Below are 23377 nucleotides of genomic sequence, written 5' to 3' on the forward strand. Positions count from 1 at the left end.
CAAATTATCTTGAGAGAAGGTGCTTTTAAATGACATTATTTTGCCTGCAAATAATTCTTCTTTTTCTTCGAAATTCTAGTTATTTATTTTTGTGGTGGTCCTGGGGTTTGAACTCAGGACCTCCTGCTTGCTCAAGAGGGCACTCTACTGGTACTGCTGAGCCATAGCTCCAGACCTTCTTTTTTGTTTTTGTTTTTTTCTTTCTTTAAACAGATTTGGTTTTCCTGGCTCTCATTCCTCAGGACAACTCTGTTTACATTTTTTTTCTACTGTGTTTACTTAAATTGGCCTTTCTTTTGCTTCTTTGTACAAACTACTAGGAACTAAACATCATCTGTCTTTACTATCAAAAGAAATGGAAGAAAAAAGACATTACCATGCCAGAATGTCAAAGATTTCTGTGCAAGTCTCCTAGATATTATGAATATTTCACTCTTTTCGAATACAGATTTACTTTTTATTTTTTACTTTAAGGATAGTCATTGAATGACCTTCAATAGTTATAAAATAATCTCCAAAGAAGGGCTTAGTTGAAGAGATATTTTTCCTAAAGTCCTTTTTAGGTAAGTCCTAAAGGTTTTCTCACATTCCTCTCATGCTTGTAGACCCCCTAAGCCCATGCTTCAAAGTTGAGAGGGGCAACATTGATCAAGATATATTGAATTCATAAAGTGCTTTGTTAAATGGCAACTCCTTTGTACAACTACTTAAAGGCAATTTAAAAAATGTGAAAAAATAGAATCAATAGAAAAGAAAGAAAAACAAATATAAACTGCATTCAGAATTTTCTGTCCAAGCTCCCAGGGAACTGAATGTGCTTCACCACAGTAAGGCCTTACCTGTTTGTTCTAGTTTCTCCTCATCCTCCTGCCTGTTCTTTTCTGCAAGACCACACCCCCTAGCACTTTGACCCCACCTTTGCTTTGCATGGAAATAACTTGGCTTACATAAACTGTGCGTGTGTCCCGTGTGACTGTCTTTGATATGGGTTGCCATGCATCCCATTTTTAACTCTGGACTCACCTCTCTGTTGAATCACAAGTGTGGTTTCTGTTGGTTTTCTTTCCTTTCCTATCTTTCCCTCCTTGGTCTGTCTCTTAACATATCTAAACAAGGCTGCTCCAAGGAAAGGACCTACCATGCCTTTTAGCCCAAGAGTGTGTCATTGTTAGGTGTGAATTTCCCTTAGATGAAATGCCAGTTTGCAGCTGATTCAGACATGTGTCATATCATCACTGTACATTGGCAGAACTACTCATTCTAAATTTCAAATTTATTGGGTTGTAACTATCCACACATGATCCTTGTTCTGAGTTTGCTACTACTGGCTTTCTCCTGAGGAAATCAGTGTTCTGCAATTTGTAATGCTTTTTATTTTTTTCTTATTATTTTTCCCTCATGGTTTTGTTTTTGATTTTATTTTCCAACATTGATCTGTAACATTGAACAATCTTGAGATACCTCTGTGTAATTTCACTGCGTTCTTTCTCTGTTTTGGTTTGTAATTTTGTGTGTGTGTGTGTGTATGTCTTGATTATTTGTGATAGTTTTGTTGTATGTGTGAATGTGCTACAATTGAGAAAATTAAGCAAGTTATTTCCTGCTCATTTTTCCTTTTTAGTTTTTTTTCGTTTTTTAATTTTTCTGTTAGCCTTGCTTTGCTCTTGTACCCCGAGACCTTGTGAAACCACCATTCCTAGTCCATTCTGTTGCCCCTTCCCACCACAACAGGAAAAGACACTGTGTCCTTTCGATCCTGATTACATTTGCCAATATCTTTTTTGATTTCCATTTTACTTTCGATGTTTTTCATTCACATCAAAGATGATGAGACAGAATCGACAGAAACATCTGTGCTGAAAAGTCACCTGGTTAATGAAGTTCCTGTCCTAGCAAGTCCGGACTTGCTCTCGGAAGTTTCTGAGATGAAACAAGACTTGATCAAAATGACCGCCATCTTGACCACAGATGTGTCTGATAAGGCAGGTTCCCTTAAAGTGAAGGAGCTGGAGAAGGCTGCTGAGGACGAGCCTGGCGAGCCCTTTGAAATTGTGGAAAGAGTGAAAGAGGACTTAGAGAAAGTGAATGAGATCCTGAGAAGTGGAACCTGCGTGAGAGTTGAAGGCAGAGGGCAGAGTTCTCAGGCTGAGCCAGAACTAGTGGAAGAGGAATGGGTGCTTGTCAGTGAGGAGGAAATAGAAGAAGCTAAGCTAAAAGCCCCTTTAGAAATCACTGAATATCCATGTGTAGAGGTTAGAATAGGCCAAGAGACCAAAGTCAAGACAGAGAGAGACTCAACTGGGCTAGTGAACTACCTTACTGAGGACCTCAATTCGTATGCACCACCTCATAGGGACAAACCAGTTCAAGACATGCCAGGGAAAACTTCTGAGGCTCCAGCCACCGGCAAGGGCTCTGATCATGAAAAGAAGGGTACCCCGTCAGGGGAGAAACAGAGTACCCTTAAACAGGTCAAAGCAAGCCTGGGAATCAAAAAGCCCGTGAGAAGAAAATTAAAAGAAAAGCCCAAACCAAAAGAAGAAAGTTCACAAGCCAGTGAGGAAAAGACTGAGCTTAAAAAGTGTAGCTCTGAGGAGTCAGTGGATGAAGACTCAGGGTTAGCCCCTGAACCTCTCTCCACGGTGAAAGCCACATCTCCTCTGATAGAAGAAACTCCCATTGGCTCCATCAAGGACAAAGTGAAGGCCCTCCAGAAGCGAGTGGAGGATGAACAGAAAGGGCGAAGCAAGTTGCCCATTAGAGTCAAAGGCAAAGAGGAGGTGCCCAAAAAGGCCCCTCTCAGGACACATCCAGCTGCATCATCCCCCTCTCTGAAGTCAGACAGGCATGCACCATCCTCTAAAGCAGAAAGGCTTTCTTCCCTCTCCTCTGCAAAACCAGAGAGGCACGCTCCAGTGTCGCCATCTGGTAAACCTGAGAAACACTCACCTGTGTCTCCCTCTGCCAAACCGGAAAGACATTCACCTGTGTTGTCAAGTAAACCTGAGAAACACTCGCCTGGGTCACCTTCAACAAAAACGGAACGACACTCCCCTGTGTCATCGACAAAAACAGAAAGACACACGCCGGCATCCCCTTCAGGGAAAACAGACAAACGCCCACCCATATCACCTTCTAGTAGAACAGAGAAACATCCCCCAGTGTCACCTGGGAGAACAGAAAAACGCCTGCCTGTGTCCCCTTCTGGAAAAACAGAAAAGCATTCGCCTGTGTCAACCACTGGGAAAAGCGACAGGCACCTTCCTGTGTCACCCTCTGGGAAAACAGACAAGCAGCCTCCTGTATCACCCACCTCAAAAACAGAGAGAATTGAGGAAACCATGTCGGTTCGAGAGTTGATGAAAGCTTTCCAGTCAGGCCAAGACCCATCTAAACATAAAACTGGACTCTTTGAGCACAAATCAGTAAAACAAAAGCAGTCCCCGGAAAAAAGTAAAAGTCGGTTAGAAAAAGAGAAGGGGCAGGCAATTACCCAGAGAGATATACAGAGAACAGAGTCTATCAAACGTGGCCAGAAATTCCTGGTAACTGGTACTCCAGAATCCAGAAGAAGAGCTCACGCGATCGCCATGGGGTTGAAGAGAGATGAAGGTGTTGGAGAAAAGGAGAAAGCTACTAACCACAAAACTCCTGAACCTGTTCAGCCAGCATCTGAAGAAGAAAGCCATCAAGAGCCAGAGAGGTCCAAAGAAAAGAGGGCGGAGGAGCAGGGAGAGATGGAACTCCAGATCAGCCCCAACAGAAAAACTTCCACTGACTTTTCTGAAGTCATTAAGCAAGAGTTAGAAAGCAATGACAAATATCAACAATTCTGCATGAGCCAAGAGACTGAAAAAGCTCAATTGCAATTAGACCAGGTCCTCACCAGCCCTTTTAACACCACCTTCCCACTAGATTACATGAAAGATGACTTTCTCCCTGCTCTTTCTTTACAGAGTGGTACTTTGGATAGCAGTGCTGAGGGCCTAAAGCCTGAAGGGCTAGCACCCTCACCTTGTGGCAGCCTGATGGAGGGGACCCCTCAGATAAGTTCGGAAGAGAGCTATAAGCATGAGGGCCTAGCAGAGACCCCTGAGACTAGCCCAGAGAGCCTGTCCTTCTCACCAAAGAAAAGTGAGGAACAAATGGAGGAGACAAAGGGAATCACCCCAAAGGTAGAAACACCCCTAGAAATTCCTTCAGAGAAAGAACATCCCACAACCAAAGACAGGATGGATGGTTGTGAAGATCAAGGTGCTGCACTGGCTGAGGGTTCGGAGCTCGCTTCTGAACGTTCTCACAGGGAAGTCTCTCCAGATGCTCCCCAGCCTGTGTATCCTCAACAAGAAGGACCTGGCAATGCTAGCACATCATTGACAAAAGAATCACCCCGGGCAGTCCCTGAGGATGCATCATCCTGTGGGGAAGGTCAGCTCATACCCCAAAGTTCAGCTCATGAGGAAGCTCAGGAATCTACAACCACCTCAGAGGGGATGGAAACTTCACCATTGCCTGGTGCTGCTGTAAAGACAGACACAGACACGGGATCCAAGCCCCAGGGGGTCATTAGAAGTCCTCAGGGATTAGAACTTGCCCTCCCTAGCCGAGACAGTGAGGTACTTAGCCCAATGGCTGACGAGTCCTTAGCAGTCAGCCACAAAGATTCTTTGGAAGCCAGCCCTGTGTTAGAAGATAACTCCTCGCACAAAACTCCCGATTCTCTGGAACCAAGTCCTCTGAAGGAATCTCCTTGCCGGGATTCCTTGGAAAGTAGCCCCGTTGAACCAAAGACCAAGGCAGGGATGCTTTCAAGTCATTTCCCTTATCCCGCAGCTATTTCCAAAACAGAACTCATGACGGAAGTGGTCTCCATGAGGTCCCGGCTCCTCCGAGACCCTGATGGAAGTGCTGAGGATGATAGCCTTGAGCAGACATCCCTCATGGAGAGCTCAGGGAAGAGCCCCCTCTCCCCCGACACCCCCAGCTCTGAAGAAGTTAGCTATGAGGTCACACCCAAAGCCACCGATGCCACGTCTGCCCCCAAGCCAGCTGTCATTCAGGAGTGCGCCGAGGAGGATGACTCAGAAAATGGAGAGAAAAAGAGGTTCACTCCGGAAGAGGAAATGTTTAAAATGGTCACCAAAATCAAGATGTTCGATGAACTTGAACAGGAAGCTAAGCAGAAAAGGGATTACAGAAAAGAGTCCAAGCAAGAGGAATCTTCCTCAGCCTCCGACCCCGATGGTGACTGTTCAGTAGGCCTGGAGGAACCCAAACAGATGGAGGGTGTAGAGGGCGAAAGAGATGTCCTTGTCCTGGTGACCTCTGAGAGCAGAAAGGCTTCTTCCTCTTCAGAAAGTGAGCCTGAACTGACTCAGCTAAAGAAAGGTGCCGACTCAGGCCTTTTGTCAGAACCAGTAATTCGAGTGCAACCTCCTTCCCCACTTCCATCCAGCATGGACTCCAATTCCAGTCCCGAAGAAGTTCAGTTCCAGCCTATAGTTTCCAAACAATATACCTTCAAGATGAACGAAGAGCTTCCGGAAGAGCCAAGTACCTCAGAAGAAGAGAAAGAGGGGGAGGCCCATTTAGCTGAGGATAGACCCACAGTTTCTCCTGAGGGTGTAGTTAGACCTTGTGAGGATCTGAATGGAGCCACCCATCAGCCAGAGATCTGTGATGGTCATGGGTGTGAGCCCGTGAGTCCTAGCAACTCAGCCGGACCTGTCTGCTTGGGTCACCAGAACTTGTCAGGTGATGATGTCGATGAGCAGCTAGCCTTTCAGAAAGACACCCCAACTCCCCAAGACAATCATGGAAATGACACAGGAGGAGGAGAACATGATGTTTCTGGAATAGAATCTCCACCAGGAGCTTGCCCCAGCGAAAGCTCTTCTTTGCTTCATTGTCCGATATCTGAGGGGGAGAAGTTAGGTGAAGGGAAATCCTCTACCTCTTCCACTACAAATGTGGAGGTCACAAAAACGGACCAAAGTATGGAGAGCATATCAAAAGACTGTTCCATTCAAGACTCTTCTGTCCCTCCCCACGCAGATAGTGTTTCCACAGCTTCTCTAACGGGTGATCCAGCCAAGGCCGATGAAATCCCCGATCCTCAAATTACCAGCCCTTATGAAAATGTTCCTTCCCCCTCTTTTTTCTCTAGTGAAGAAAGCAAAACCCAAACAGATATGAATTACACCACAACCTTTCACTCTTCTGAAGGGTATTCTGCTACTATGACATTCTCTGTTGAGGATGTAGAAGTGAAAAGCTCTTCACCTAGGACTGTTTCGAGCGAACGATGTAATTTCGAGAGCCAGAGCCTTGAAGGAGCATCCGCACAAGAAAGTACCTCATGGGAAGTGCAGTCAGAGAAAGCTTCCTCATCTCTAGAACCTACTCTATCTAGGACACCAGAAGTCATCGGTGAACAAATAAGCAAAGTCATTATCACCAAAACAGATGTGGATGCTGATTCCTGGAGCGAGATTCGTGAAGATGACGAAGCCTTTGAAGCACGAGTGAAAGAAGAGGAGCAAAAGATCTTTGGTTTAATGGTGGACAGACAATCCCAAGGTACTACCCCAGACACCACTCCTGCCCGGACCCCAACAGAAGAGGGGACCCCGACAAGTGAGCAGAATCCATTCCTCTTTCAAGAAGGAAAGTTGTTTGAGATGACCCGAAGCGGGGCCATCGATATGACCAAAAGGTCCTATGCAGATGAGAGTTTTCACTTTTTCCAAATTGGTCAAGAAGCTGGGGAAGAGACTCTTCCAGCAGATATCAAAGAAGGGGCCCCAGGGGCTGAGCCCCCACAGCTGGAGATGTCAGCCGAATCACTAGCACTTTCAGAATCAAAAGAAACAGTAGATGATGAAGCCGAATTAGTGCCAGATGACCTGAGTGAGGATGTGGAGGAAATCCCTGATTCAGATAGGCAGCTTAGGTCTCATGTGGAGATTTCAGCTTCCCCCAAGGCATCCACAAATTGTGGAGGAGCCGAGGACCTCTCCACCCTGCAGACAGATGATGCACCTTCTTCGTCCAGTATGAAGCCGACACCTTGCCCTGACTCCCTTCAGCCGGCTGTACCAGGTCAGTTAGATTTTTCCACAGTCACCAGGTCTGTATATTCAGAGAGAGACGATGAGTCTCCTGATTCTTCTCCAGAGGAAGAGAAATCAGTGATTGAAATCCCCACCGCCCTCATGGAGAATGTGCCTTCTGCTGAAAGCAAATCCCAAATTCCTACAAGGACTATACTCACCTCAAGCCCAGCACCTCTCCCTGCAGAGGAGGAGAGCGAATTTTCTGAAGATTCTGCACCTGGTCTGAATGAGGGAAGTACGGAAGATGAAGCAAAACCAAAGTCCAAAATCCCTGTCAAAGCATCCATCCAAAGAGGGGAGCAGCAACTCCCACATCCAGATTCATCTTTGCAGATGACAGTGACTGCTCAGGGACGGGACGGGACAAGCAGGACCTCAGATCACAGAAGCAAATCCGAATCCGATGCCAGTCCTTTGGACTCAAAGACCAAATGCCCAGTGAAAGCTAGAAGTTACATTGAGACAGAGGCAGAGAGCAGAGAGAGGTCAGAGGAGCTCGAGTTAGACTCAGAAGAAGGGGCCTCAAGACCAAAGATATTTGCATCCCGTTTGCCAGTTAAGAGCAAAAGCAGCACAGCTCCCTGCAAGGGGGGCACAAGCCCTACAAGAGAAAGTAAGGAGCATTTTTTTGACCTTTACAGGAATTCCATAGAATTCTTTGAGGAGATTAGTGATGAGGCTTCCAAACTAGTGGATAGGCTTACACAGTCAGAGAAGGAGCAGGAATTAGTTTCAGATGACGAAAGTAGTAGTGCCTTGGAAGTTTCAGTTATTGAAAATCTGCCAGCCGTTGAGAGCGAGCATTCAGTTCCTGAGGACATCTTTGACACAAGGCCCATTTGGGATGAGTCCATTGAGACTCTGATTGAACGCATCCCCGATGACAATGGCCATGACCATGCTGAAGGTATTTGCCAGCCATTGGGATTCCCTGTGCTACGCATGTCATAAATTTGATAGAGAATTTTTTTGTATGTTTGTTTTATTTCGGTGATTTGTGTCTCATTTTCTTTAAGCTTTCTGTAGTGGTTAATGTGTTTGTGTAAGCCCTTTGTGTTTTGTGCCTTTCTGTATACTCTTGTCTATGAAAACAATCTCAAGATTGAGTAATGAGAATGCTTATGGAAAACATAAACCTGACCAGGCAATGGAGACCCTTGCCTTTCTTTAGCTGCTGCACGGAAGGTTCATGCAAGCTTTGAGTTTTGTTGTTCTGAAGTCCCAGGCTTAGCCTCAAATTTAGCATGTTGCTTTGGCACATGATGATGTGAGGTTTGATTTTGCACTCTGAGAACTCATTGCTTGATCTTCTTGCCTCTGGACCCTTGAAATAATCTGTACTAACAATTTTGTAATTATTAGGAAGCCATTTGCTCAAGAAGATTTCTCACGTCCTGAAATTCCAATTGGTGTGGGTCTGGTTTTGATTCAGAAAGGTTGGATTTCAGATACCTTTGGTAATTCTTTAAGCAAACAAATATAAGGTAAACATATGCTTTCTGTTTATACAATAGAGGAATAGAGAGGGTACTCAAATGAGATACAGCAGACAACAAAAACTCAAACTTTGCACCATTTAAGGTGACTATAAGGGAATGACGATCCTTTGAATTGTAAAGAAAAAAAGAAAGAAAGAATGAAAACCATAGATTACTTTGAGAAGTAACCTGTGGTCTTCCATTATCTCTACAATGAAGACTACTGTTCCTAAATTTCATAAAACCATTTAAAATGCTGCCCATCAAACCAGAAGAGTTAAAGTTAAATGGGAAAAGCTATATAGCTTGTGAAAATAAATAATGGGTGAGTTGACCGCATCAAAAGCAGGCAGAAATGTGACTCAAAAGACATATTCACATCTGTGCCACAATGCACACAATGAGTGTGATTCTATCATTGCATTTTCCTGATGTCATCAGAATGAAGCAAATTTGCTTTTGGCCACATTGCATAAAGCGAACATTATCTGTCCAACCTTAAACAAGATCTCTTGCGAGTTTCCAACAAGCTTTGTTTCAGACATAACCCAGTAATGACCTCTACCCTCACATAAGAGGTCCTAACCAATTATTCCAATTCTGCATCCCATTTTCCATTGCTCTAATGTTTCAAGAGCAAAATGACTTTTGGTGGGCAGTATTATCAGATCATTTGAAAAGAAAGTCTTAAATGACTAGAAATTAAAGCCAGGTACCAGTGGCTCACGCCTGTAATCCTAGCTACTCATGAGGCTGAGATCTGAGGATTGTAGTTCCAGCCTGAGCAAGAAAGCCCATGTGATTCTTATTTCCAATTAACTACCAAAAGGCCAGAAGTAGAGCTGTGGCTCAAGTGAAGACACTGAGCACAAAAGCTCAGGGACAGTACTTAGGCCGAGTTCAAGCTCCAGATTCACACACACACACACACACACACACACACACACACACACACACACACACACACACACACACACACACACACACACACACGACTAAAAATCAGCAATTTCTATTTGTATGTTCAGTAACTAGTCTTGATTAAAGAGAAATGGAAGCAGATGGTTCCCATAAGCCATATCAGATTCATTCCCCATCCCACCCCCAGAAAGCAGACACACAACGCAACAAGATGAAAAATGCAATAGCAAACTTGTGCTATTTTCAAATCTTTGGACAAGTGACTTCCTTTCTTTGGATGATCGATACTGTGGTTCCTCTCCTATCATAGACAACCTTTGGCCATTCTGTTTTTGACCTTCTGTAGATCCACAGGATGAGCAGGAGCGGATTGAGGAGAGGCTGGCTTACATTGCCGATCACCTTGGCTTCAGCTGGACAGGTAAATGAGAATGACTTCCCTTTTTATCAGAAGGCCCTCCATTGACTCTGAAATGTGGAGTAACTTCAGACTTTAGAAGGTTGACAATAAGCCAGCTTTCAACATACTCCGGTAGCAGTTGCAGATATCTAAGTTAGGGGTGAGGGAGGTTATTATGTTTCAGAGTAAAAATTTAGATATGAATTTCTTAAAGCTTAATTTGAGATCTAACCAGGGATGCTTCTTTTAGTGTACCAAGTATCTTCATAGTGAATATTGTCCTGGGGGAATGTCACAATGTATTTGTGTGGGATGTTTCACTAAATCTTGAGATGGAAGTGTTTAAGTGTAGTAATTGTATATTAAATGATTTACTTAAGGACAGTACATACACATTGTGGCATCTACATGGATTATTTACAAATCATAATTTGTAAAGAAAAAAACTATTTTCTTTAATCTGCCTATGAGTTAACCAATTAAAGCAACATTGTACAAGGCTTATTCTTTTCTTGATTTTTATTTTAACTCTGGTTTAATTTTCTGGTTTAATATCTATTATGACTACTTTATTGAGTTAAGCAGTACAATTAGTTTTCTTTTTGAGGCATAGGGGCCCATAATATTCTTAGAGATAATGGATTATTTGAAATTTATAACTAGAACTAGTAGGAACAGCCAATTTAATATTAGGATACATTTGAAATATTACTCAAATTTATTTAATTGAGAGATTTAGAATGGTCAAAATATCTCCAGTTGATATATTAGATATGTAAAATAATTCAGAATTATTTCCCTTATACATATATATATATATATATATATATACTCATAAATATAGACTAAGCATGTATATTTGGTTAAAAATTTTAAATCTTTCACCTAAACAGAATGATATAAGTTGAAATTAAGTATGTCTCTCACATAAACCAGCTTCTACCCTGCTAGCACCATAACTCAAAAGTACTTGCTCTCACCTGTAAATGGTTTTAGAAAAAGAAAAGATAGCAATACATTTCTTTCTATTATTTGCAAGTAAGTGAAATTGTACTTAATAATATTTATTGTAATTTTTCTATTCAGATAACCCTCTTGCAAGTCACTTTCAAGTGACTACTGAGTTATACTTTTCAGAGATTCCATAATTTATCAGCAGTCTTGGTTGGGAGATTTAAAGTTGGCTCCAGCTAATAGTCTTGGTAATACGTTAACAATCTTGGTATATTTTTGTGAAGACATCCATTCTATTTAGGAGCACTTTCTACTTAGGAGTAGAATTGCTAGATCAAGAATATTTTTAATTTGGGGAGATGGCATCAAATTGATAACAAAATCACCTTCTTTACATATGTAAACACACATATACAGGGAGCTTACCATAATATATTAGCATGCTTAGAGAATTTTAATGTTTTAACTCAAAGGAAAGCATTGTGGCTTCGTCTTTTGGTCAATTATTACTTCATAGACTTTTAAAACATGTGACATAAAATCAAGAAGTAAGTTAATCCAATTCTAAAATAAGGATACAGGCAGTACTTACCCAAGTACCCAGAAACAGAATTTATAGTTCTTAACATCATTTAAAGCTGGGTGCCATTGACTCATGGCTATAGTCCTAGGTACTCAAGAGGCTGAGATCTGAAGATCACAGTTTGAAGCCAGCTGTGGCAGGAAAGTCCATGAGACTCTTATATCCAATTAACCACCAGAAAATCAGACGTGAAGCTGTGGCTCAAATGATAGAATGCTAGCCTTGAGCCAAAAAGTTCAGGGATAGCGCTCGGTCCTAAGTTCTAGCCCCAGGGCTGGGGGGGTTGGGGGAGCCATCACTTAAGTAGGGAATGATACTGTATGCTAGTAATGCCAGCACTCAGGAAAGACTGAGGCAGGAGAATTATGAGTGTAAAGCCAACCTAAGCTACAGAGCAAGACAACAACAATAAAACAACCATTTTTAAACCCTTCTATACAAATGGTAATATATTTCTCCTATTTTGTAATTTATTTTCCATTATCTTGGCTAAAAGTATCAACATATTAATGATCATGTCTGCATTTTGGAATCAACTGGTTTCAACTATTTGTTGTTTGTCAGTACTACTTCAAACACTACCATTTCCATGATGGTAGTGGTAAGATCTATACTCATGATTAGTATTTTAAGAAATCAAATACACACACACACACACACACATAAACACAAACCACTTCTAATGTATAGAAATAAAAGAAAGCCAAAGGCTCATGGCAGTGCAAGAAAATGTCATTATCATGTCACAAACCAGGGTATACAGGCAGAGGCCTGCAAATCAATGTGTTTACAAAGTAGTTATCTTCTCTTCTAGAATTAGCAAGGGAACTGGATTTCACTGAGGAGCAAATTCATCAAATTCGAATTGAGAACCCCAACTCCCTTCAAGACCAGAGCCACGCACTACTGAAGTACTGGCTGGAAAGGGATGGGAAGCATGCTACAGGTATGTGCAGAACTCCAAGTAAAAGGTACAAAGTGGAACTTTCTTGCTCAATTCAAATCACCTCATTTCCTCCCTCCCTCCTTCCTTCCTTTCTTTTGTGGATGGATATATATATATATATATATGCCAGTACTGAACTCAGGACTGCTGTGTTGTCACTAGCTTTTTTGCTCAGTGCTAGCATCTTTTCACTTGAGCTACAGTGCTACTTCTGGCCTTTTGGTGGTTATTTGGAGATGAGAATTTCATAGGTTTACCTACTCAATCCTTAGACCTCAGTCTCCTGAGTAGCTAGTATTCTAGGTGGGAGCCATCAGCACTGGGCTTGGAACCACCCCACTTTTTCATACATCCAGGAAGATAGTAACATAAAATGCCCTTATTTTCAAGAAGTGTTGGCAAATGAAGATAAGCTATTGTCATTTCTAAAACAGACAGGGGGCACGAAGAAAATCTTGTAGTCCATGCCTGGAAACAGTGTTAACTAATAAGAAATGATATTGATACTGGCTGCCAACAGGCATGTTATTCAAGCTCCAGATTTTCTAAATATCCATGATGGACACAATTGCTTTGCTTGCAGTGGTTTTATGGGTGATGAATTACTTTCAGTTTTGACTTCCTTTGTTCCCCGCAAACAAACTTAGGTGAGAGGAAAAGTATCAGGTGATGTGTCTATGAGATGATGCATTGGAGTCAGACTTACCTGGTAGAATAACATGGAAAATGATAAGCTGTAGCTTATCATCAAACACAGACCTTCTCAGCAGGCCATGTTTTCCATTTCCCCTAGTGTCTCCATGATGATATGCTGTGAGCTATCTACTGCATCATTCCTTGCTCTAATACTTCTTAGTATCATTGCCAGTTGAATTTAAATTCTAGGTAGTCAACAAGCACTTTTTTCTTTAGCATTCCTTGCAATATTTGGAATAGACTTTTCCTAAATATATATTTTGTTAACTGAAATTTTGATCTTCTTGGGGGTCATATATGTTATCTGGAACTCCAACTTTTTGGACTTGTGTCAATGCCATATCACAACTGTGTTTTATCTCTCTGCTTCTTTTCATAGAGTCCTTAATTAAGTTTATAGCTGTTATCTATACAACGTGCCAAAAGATTTAGTAAGGTGACTTAATGAAAGAAAAAATGTTCAAAGAGCACCTCTCAAATGTAACAAGTGTAATGAATGCTAATGTATTCTACACTTTCTTAGATACCAGCCTCATTGAATGCCTCACCAAGATCAACCGGATGGATATTGTTCATCTCATGGAGACCAGCACAGAAACGCTGCAGGAGCGCATCAGTCACAGCTATGCAGAAATTGAACAGACCATTACACTGGATCATAGTGAAGGTCAAACAAGTGTTGTGTGTGTGTGTGTGTGTGTGTGTGTGTGTGTGTGTGTGTGTGTGTGTGTGTTCAGGTGCTGGACCTATTGTTTCTCTCATTTTACAGGAAAGACCTTTAGTGATGGCACATTCATTTTCTTGCTACCTTGATTTCCTTGCCTTTTTCTACAACTTCCCCAATTATGTATTCTCTGTTACTCTACCACATTAATACATCTGACCTAATTCCTTTTTCTCAGTTTCTGAGGATGTCTGATAATTATCTCGTAACCCTACTCAGCCACAGAATTTTATGCTCACAACCAACACTACGCCATTACTAATTACTTACTACTGAGCAACACATACTCAAAAAGCAGTACTCTTATTCTTTCTTTTTTTTTTCTTTTTTTTGGGGGGAGGGTCCGGTCGTGGGGCCTGAACTCTGGGCCTAGGCACTGTCCCTCAGCTCTTCAGCTCAAGGCTAGCGCTCTACCACTTGAGCCACAGCGCCACTTCTGGCTTCTTTCTTTTTGCTTATGTGGTGCTGAGGAATCGAACCCAGGGCCTCATGTATGCAAGGCAAGTGCTCTACCAATGAGCCACCTTCCCAGCCCCTCTTATTCTTTCTTTTCCTTCTTTTCCTTCCACACAAAAATTCTCAAGCTCCACTGTGATATCCAGCCATTGCCTTACTTTGTGTATGTGTGTGTGTCACAAGTAGGGCTTGAATTCAGTGTCAAGGCAATCTCCCTTATTTTTTTACACTAAAGGCTAGCTGCTCTACTACTTGAGCCACTGCTTCTTCCAGCTCGTTGGCTAACTGGAGATAAGAGTCTCACAGACTTTTCTTCTGGGACTGGTTTTGAACCACAATCCTCAGATCTTAGCCTCTGAACTACTAGCACCTAGCCTTACCACCTTTTTAATATTGGACTTTCTCTAATTTATTGTCATTCATTTATAAACCCCCAAGCACCCCCACCTCTGTGTTATACCTTCCTTTCTTCCTTCAAACCACCAATATTTCTCTTTATCTATGTCTACTTGATAATCATTTTTCATTTCTTCATTTTTCATTTCATATCTTCTAGAAATACAGAATTACAAACAAATGTCCATAACCTTCCACTACAAAAATCTACCAAGATGAATAAATCTCTGTGCATAAAATCTACCCTGTAATATAGTAGATTACATTGCTTGCCTAGCTAAAGCCAGCACCACTTTCTTGGTGCTGAATTGTATTTCCTTTTCTCCACTCAGAGGCTTCACTCCTGCAGTGTCCATTCTGACTTCTCACAACTAGGCCAGACCCAGTAGCATTGAGATATACTTTAACAGATCTCATCTTTTAGAACAAAACAAGACAGCTCTTTTTACCGCAACATATACCATATATTTCTCCCCTCATCTTGTGAGAACTTTCCCTACTCCAGCCCATGTAAACTCTGGTAATTATTTCTTTGTTGACAAATCCATGGATAAATTTCAGTGTTCAAATGACTTCGCTCCTTACTAGCATTTGGCATAAACGTTTAATCCTTTCATAAATACTTTCTTCACTTACTTTCTAGGATAACTTCTCTTTCCATACGTTTTTCTGCCTTTCTGTTCTCCTCCTCGAAGCCATTTGTGGTAGCTTATTTCATCTCGTAATTTAAGTGATGGCATGCATTAGTAAGTACCAAGACACCTCCCCCCTCTAGCCCTCTCTCACTGTCCCAGAAATTTGATCTCCTTGCTACTCATCTATTCTTCTGCTTCAAATTCCTGGTGCTTTCTCTCTGTTCCACCCTAGAGTGTTTTCTAATCTGATCAATAGAGCTTTTCACTCTATTTCTTTTGATTATTGCTCAGCTATCACCTCCTCCCTATTCTGTCTAGCTTCCAGCTAAAGCTTAATTTAATCTGTTCTGCTCCCTAGGATTCTCAGTACTTCCAGAGGAGCTCTGCACTGCCCGGCACAAGCAGAAAGAAGAACAAGCAGTGTCTAAAGAAAATGAGTCCTATGATCACCCACCTATTGTCTCTGAGGAAGACATCTCTGGAGGCTATTCCACTTTCCAGGATTGTACCCCCAAAGCTGAGGTGGACCCCTCAGAGCCAGTGCTGTCTCCACAAGTGCACAAGGAACAAGTTCAACAAGATTTCTCAGGGAAAATGCAAGACCTGCCTGAAGATCGGCAGGAATACTTGTAAGTTTCAAAAGAAAGTCTGCTCAATGTGGGTCCAAAGAACAAAAGTAAACATGACAAAGGTGCCAGGCAGATACACACATAAATAGTTGCAAATAATTCAAAAAGCATCTACCTATAATCAGTCCCAGAGCTGCTAAAAATAAAAATAAAAACTTGAAACATTGAGGACATATCATTGTGTTGCATATTAGAGATGATAGAGACCTACTTGGATTCACTTCTGGATCTGTGATTTTTTTCACAGTCCCAAGTGCCTTGAGTTTTTACTTATATATCTATAAGGTATGATAATGACATGCATACTCCATTCTTCATTTCTGTAACTTCGTTGTTTGCCATGTAAAAACATCATCTAGCTGGGCGCCGGTGGCTCATGCCTGTAAACCTAGCTACTCAGGAGGCTGAGATCTAAGGATCATGGTTCAAAGCTAGCCCAGGCAGAAAGTCCATCAGACTCTTATCTCCAATAAACTACCAGAAAACCAGAAGTGGCCCAGTAGCTCAAGTGGTGGAGCACTTGCCTTGAGCTGAAGAGCTGAGGGAAAGCACCCAGGCCCAGAGTTCAAGCCCCACGACTGACCAAAAAAAAAAAAAGTATCATCTAGACAACACAGCTGTTACTTATAGCATTGCTGTACCTTCTTTACTCTCAATACAGTTGTTATTTATAATGATTGCTACATTGGTAATGCTTCTAAAATGGTATCATGGTCCATTGGACCATGACTGGTTTAGAGGATGAATACAGGCACTGTACATTTGACAACCCACGAAGTATTTCAGCAAATGTACAAGACAACTAATATAGAAACAGAAATACAGCACAAATTATTTGCCCAACATTAAACACCACTAAAATGAGGTAGAATAAGGTTAGAGTAAATAATAAATTGTAAAGTGGAATTTTTGAGATATTGTCTGGCTAAAGGAAGTTACAGAGCAATGTAGCTCAGAACTCAAACTCTGGATTTTGTAGGTACAAAAGAAAGAGGTAATTCATTGAGAATGGTTCTCCAGGCAGAGAAAACACATCAGAGAGGCAAGTACACGATCATGAGATGGCATCAGAGTCCTTCCTTTGTTATGAAGGAAGTGTTGTTTTCTGGTCACCGAATCATGGGTAGAGGGACAAAGAAATGAGCTCAAAGAAATGACACAACATCAAGCTTTTTTTCCCTCAAGTCCTTCCTCTCATCTACCTGCAGAAGCAGGGGAAAGCTGAATGGTTGGGCAAGAAAGAGAGAAGGACAAAGGAAAAAACAGGAGGAAGAGGAAGGAACACCAAAAAGCCTTTTATTATTGAATGTCAATAGCATGATAGAAAATTACACTAACTATAAAAAGGAGCAAAAATATTGCTAGTTTAAAATTTGAGAATATGAATTGGTAAACAGTGGCTTGTGCTTCTAATCCTAGCTACTCAGGAGGTTGAGATCTGTGGATTGTGGTTCCAAGCCAGCCTGGGCAGACACATCAGTAAGACTCTTATCACCAGTTAAGCTGCCAAAAAAAGGCCATAAGTGAAGATGTGGATTAAGTGTTATAGCACCAGTCTTAGGTAGAAAAGGTAAGGGAGGGCATCAGGCCTTGAGTTCAAGCCCAAGTCTGGCACAAAAGAAAAATAAAATCTAAAAGGAAAAAATAGAAAGATGAATTTATAGCTTACGTACTTGATAAAGGTTACAAAACAATAATGCATTTCAGCATAATTTATATCTAAGAATATAGGATTTCATCATACCAGTAAATGAAGCTGTAACTGTACTCTATCTTACAGTATTACCTTTCTTCAGATTTGTTTCTTGACCAAACTTACATAACCAGTCTTAGCTATCATGGACTGTGAAGACCAGTTTCATCTTCCCTTCTAAGTTCCTTGCTTGGGTAGGAAAAGTACAAATGCTGCTGGGGTATAATTTGGCTTTTCCCTTCCAGTGTAACTACTCCAGGAACAGAAGGGCCAAAGACTCAAAAGGCCACAGCAGTACCTGTCTCTCCCAGCAAGACTCCTGAAGAGATCAGGAGTACCTCACATGAGGAGGAGAGAATGTACCTCCACACACCAACATCCAGTGAGCCGAGCTACTCTCCCATTGTGCAAGAACCGGAAGAATTCCCTAAGCCCAAGGAGGAGAGTTCTCCGCCGAAAACCAGCCTGGTGATAGAAGAGTCAGCTGAAGACCACCCACAGGCCTTGGAAAGGCAGGATACAGATGCAGCTTTTGAAAAGGTAAGATGCTCTTGTTTGCTGGCCCACCTCTAACAAAGTATACATACTTTCTAGTTTCTGTTTCTCTGATGATTTTTTTTAGAATTCAAACAAAACAAAATAAATGTTAAATTAATTTCTATTAACCTAGGTCATGGGAAAACCTTCGTCCTTTTCTGAATCAGAAAGCCAATGGTTCTATCTAAACCAGGAAGCTATGGGATCATAAACTCTAGCGGATCATTGGAAACACTTTTGCTAGTCAGAATGAACACTGTAGCTCGGCACTGGTGGCTCATGCCTGTAATCCTAGTTACTCAGTAGGCTGAGATCTGAAGATCACGATTTGAAGCAAGCCCAGGCAGATTCCTATGAGATCTCCAGTCCCTGTGAGATTCCTATCCCCAATTAACCACTCCAAAACCAGTAGTGGAGCTATGGTTCAAAGTGGTAGAGTATTAGCTAGCCTTGAGCAAAAAGAACACAGGCACAGCACCCAGACCCTTTTATCAAACTCCACAATCATCACCACCAACAACAAAGTAAATACTGAAGTGAAAGAATAGTCAGAGATTTGTGAGAGTCTTAGGTAGATCTTCTGGGACAGACATGCTGTTGCCATCAGTCCTGGGATCTGTTTGTACCATCTGGTGACAAATCTACTCAAAGTGGGACTATGCAATGCCTTAGACAAACTTTCCTCAATTGAGGAAGGATCATTTCCAAGTTAGATTTCCTTAGGTTTATTTTAGAAATAGCCTAGGAAGAGAAGATGATATGTAGACTCATTGTTTTTAAGTGCAAAAATGCCTCAGAGCAACACAAGATTTTCTCACCATGTCCCTGAGTTTTAAAGTTGCAAAAAGAGAGACACAGATCCTCTTAGGAGAGACAGTCAACTCATTTATTCACAAAATGTGGTCTCTGTGGTTCCCGTATCTGGAGATTAGTTGATGTACCTCAGTTCCTTAGAAGAGTTCCTTAGAATAGAATTGGAGTCTTTTGAGGGAAAAGTAGCATACAATTAAAAAGCATTGGTTTTTATTCACAAGGAGGGTAATATTATCTGATTCCAGGATTTATTAGAAGCACAGCTGAAATGAAGAAAGGTTTAGGCACAGGAGAAGTCTGTGTGTGTGTGTGTGTGTGTGTGTGTGTGTATGTGTGCATGTGTGTGTGTACATGCACGTGTCCTGGTTTTGGCAGCAAAGGTAAAAAATGAAATCACCACATGAATTGCTTTCTAACCTATATTTGTTTCTGTACAGAATTATTCATCTCAAATTCTTGGCTCCTGTGAATTTTAGTAAAATGTCTCCTTCATGTTTTGGGGTTAAAAGTTATCAATCTTGGCCTGAGAACCAAGTGATTGGCCAAGTGATGTATAGACTTCAAAAAATTATTGGTGAATTTTTTATTCAATCTATTCTGTGCATATATGGGTTGATAAGTCCTTCTGCATTCTGCATGCCTTATCCAGGCCTGTCCCATGCATTCTTTTTTTTTTTTTTTTTTTTTTTTTTTTTTTTTTATTGTAGAGATACTATACAGAGGGTTACAGTTACATGAGTGAGGTAATGAGTACACTTCCACTTCCTCTTGAACATTGTTACCCCCTCCATTGTTTTCTCCCTACCATCCCCTCCCTCCCTCCCTTCCCCAAGGTTCTTTTTTTTTTTTTTTTTTTTGATCGTGATTAAGTGATTACTTAATTTCCGGAACTTCACAGTATTGTGGAATAATGATGCTCATTTAAAGTCACAAGTTCATTCTAACTTTCCTGGAGCAAATTGTCTATCACAGTCTGTAATATATAACGGTGCTCATATGTTATATACCATATATGTGATCAGCAGCATGGGGATATTTAGTAGTGGTTCAACCAGATGAGTGGGAGTTCTTTGTTTCTTAAGTCCTGTTAGTTTTGTCATATCACCTAACATTTTGGATTCATCATCCACTTATCAGGGAGACCATATACTGTTTGTCTCTTCGTTCTTGGCTTACCTCGCTCAACATGATTCCTTCTAGCTCCATCCATTTCCCTGCAAATGCCATTATTTTGTCATTTCTAATGGCTGCATAATATTCCATTGTGTATAGATACCACAATTTTTGGATCCATTCATCTGTGGTGGGGCATCTAGGTTGTTTCCATATCCTAGCTATTGCGAACAGTGCTGCAATAAACATGGAGGTGCACGTGTCCTTGTATATTGGTTCCTGTTGTTCAGGGTAGATGCCTAGAAGTGGTATGACTGGGTCGTAAGGGAGGTCAATCTTTAGCTTTCTAAGGACCCTCCAGACTGCTTTCCAAAGTGGTTGTATGAGTGTACATTCCCACCAGCAGTGTAATAGCGTTCCTCGTTCTCCACATCCCCTCCAGCATTTGTCGTTGGCTGATTTGTGGATGTGGGACATTCTGACTGGGGTAAGGTGGTATCTCAGGGTTGTCTTTATTTGCATTTCCTTCACCACCAGGGATGATGAACATTTCCTCATGTGTTTCTTTGCCATTTTTATTTCTTCATTTGAGAAGTCCCTCTTTAGTTCCCTTGCCCATTTAGTAATTGGTGTGTTGGGTTTGGGAGGGATTAGTTTCTTGAGTTCCCTGTATATACAGGATGTTAACCCCTTGTCTGATATATTGCTGGTAAATATTTTTTCCCAATTAGTTGGTTGTCTTTCTAGCTTGGTTGCGATAGCTTTATCTGTGCAGAAGCTTTTTATTTTAAGGTAGTCCCATTTGTCGAGTCTCTCTCCAATTTGTTGTGACCCTGGGACTCTGTTCAGGAAGTTCCTTCCTGTGCCTATTAGTTCAAGTGTCTCTCCTACTCTGTCCTGCAGTAGTTTCAGAGATTCAGGTTTAATGTTAAGGTCTTTAATCCATTTTGAGTTGATGTTGGTGCATGGTGATAGGCTGGGGTCCACTTTTAGTTTTCTGCATGTGGCTGCCCAGTTTTCCCAGCACCAGCGGTTGAAGAGGCTGTGTTTCTTCCATTGTATGTCTTTGGCTCCTTTGTCGAATATCAGCTGGCTGTAGGCCTGTGGATTTATTTCTGGATCTTCTATTCTGTTCCATTGGTCTTCGGGTCTGTTTTTGTGCCAGTACCATGCTGTCTTTGTTATTATAGCTCTGTAGTAGAGTTTGAAGTTCGGCATGGATAGCCCTCCCATATTGTCTTTATCCCCTAGAATTGTTTTGGCTATTCTAGGTCTTTTGTTGTTCCATATGAATTTTTGGACTGTTTTCTGTATTTCAGTGATGTACGTCATTGGGATTTTAATAGGAATTGCGTTGAATTTGTATATTAGTTTTGGAAGTATTACCATCTTTACTATATTAAGTCGGCCTATCCAGGAGCATGGGAGGTCTTTCCATTTCCTAGTGTCTTCTGCAATTTCTTTCTTTAACTTTTTATAGTTCTCATTAAATAGTTCTTTTACATCTTTGGTTAGGTTAATTCCTAAATATTTTATTTTTCGGGAGGTTATTGTGAATGGGGTTGCTCCCTTTATTTCCCTCTCTTCCTGTACATTATCAGTGTATAGGAAGGCAACTGATTTTTGTGGGTTTATTTTGTATCCTGCTATTTTGCCGAAGTGATTTATGATTTCTAAGAGTTTGGGGATGGAGTTTTTGGGATCGTGGAGGTATAGTATCATGTCATCTGCAAAAAGGGATAGTTTAACTTCTTCTTTTCCTATGAGGATCCCTTTAATGTCTTTTTCTTGCCTTATTGCCCTGGCTAAGGGTTCTAGGACTATATTGAAGAGGAGTGGAGACAGTGGGCATCCTTGCCTTGTTCCTGATTTTAGGAGAATTGGTTGTAGCTTTTCCCCATTTAGTATAATATTGGCTATTGGTCTGTCATAAATGGCTTTTATTGTTTTTAGAAATGTTCCTTCTATTCCTATTTTCTCCAGAGCTTTTAGCATGAATGAATGTTGAATTTTGTCAAAGGCCTTTTCTGCATCTGTAGCGATAATCATGTGATTCTTGACCTTGGCTCTGTTGATATGTTGGATTACATTTATTGACTTACGTATGTTAAACCATCCCTGTGTCTCTGGGATGAAGCCTACCTGGTCATAGTGTCCCATGCATTCTTGATGGGTTTCCACTTATATCTGATCACTTTATGTGTTGACTCTTAAGTTCTCATGTTCATAATATGAAAACTGAACTTCCAATTTTAGTTACTAATCTTGTTGGCCGTATTAAAATACAATTTTGTTTAGAATATGTATGTTTTTCTTTAGCAGAGAATTCTAACTAGGGTTTTTGTACCAGTCCTGGGCTTGAGCTCAGGGCCTGAGTGCCATCCCTGAGCTTTCTTGCTCAAGGCTAGCACTCTACCATTTGATCCACAACTCCACTTCCAGCTTCTTGGTATTTAATTGGAGGTAAGAGTCTCACAAACTTTCCTGCCCGGGCTGGCTTAGAATCATGATACTCAGATCTCAGTTTCCTAAATAGTTAAGATTACAGGTGTGAACCATTGGTGCCCAACTTCTAGCTAGTATATTTTTAGATATGTTAAGCAAATTGAGATTTTTTTCCTTTGACAAAAATTAAAAATCCAAGATAGATATGGTGGCATACGCCTGTAGTCCCAGAGCCCTCAAGAAGTTGAGGCAGTAAGATTGAGAGTTAGAGTCAGCGTTAGCTACGTAGTAAACTGTCAGACAGGTGAGTGAGAAAAATGACAAGAAGGGAGAAGAAAAGGGAAGAAAGGATGGAAAAGGAAGGAAACAAATGCTATTCCTCAGGAAAGAGTGATTTGTAAGACATAGCTTTAATCTTAATTTATGTTCTTAGACTCATCTTTGACTTTAGGTCAAACCCATTTGGTCTTATTTGTAACTTCTCCTCCAAACAAACCTAATATTATTCATATCCTGACCTTGTCAATGCCAGGGAAATGTGCTAACAACTAGATAGTAGCTATGGGAAATGATGACTTCCTGTGGAAAGTTCTAGGGCAAGCATGAGCCATGCCTACAGGTGTGAGTTAATAATTTCAAGTCTAAACAAGAACCTTATGGCTTACATTGCTGCACTATGCTGCCCACAAGGTTTGGAAACATTTCTTTCAGCTATTCATTAGGAGTTTTCCATAGTATAAGTTAGGTGGGAAAGATATTTCTTTAGACAGATTTTGACAGATGATTTCTCTGACAACTCTCAGAATCATGGGTATTTTTCCCCATTGCATGAACTAAAAAACT

General features: G+C 41.2%; 1 protein-coding gene across 3 annotated transcripts in view; it reads left to right on the forward strand.

The window, feature by feature from the left end:
- Ank2 (ankyrin 2) overlaps positions 1–23377 on the forward strand; it is a 212764-nt gene that overhangs the window by 179330 nt on the left and 10057 nt on the right. For 2 of the 3 annotated variants that reach the window (XM_070022476.1, XM_070022477.1), the window contains 6 exons: positions 1825–8022; positions 9861–9935; positions 12266–12397; positions 13617–13760; positions 15663–15933; positions 17872–18166. In XM_070022476.1, coding sequence (XP_069878577.1) covers positions 1825–8022; positions 9861–9935; positions 12266–12397; positions 13617–13760; positions 15663–15933; positions 17872–18166 — 7115 coding nt within the window. The remainder of the gene's footprint in view (positions 1–1824; positions 8023–9860; positions 9936–12265; positions 12398–13616; positions 13761–15662; positions 15934–17871; positions 18167–23377) is intronic. The other variant, XM_070022478.1, reaches the window with a different exon arrangement.

The sequence above is a fragment of the Dipodomys merriami genome, unplaced genomic scaffold (assembly GCF_024711535.1).
Source record: "Dipodomys merriami isolate MVZ:Mamm:240054 unplaced genomic scaffold, mDipMer1.0.p SCAF_15, whole genome shotgun sequence".
Classification (NCBI taxonomy): Eukaryota; Metazoa; Chordata; class Mammalia; order Rodentia; family Heteromyidae; genus Dipodomys; species Dipodomys merriami.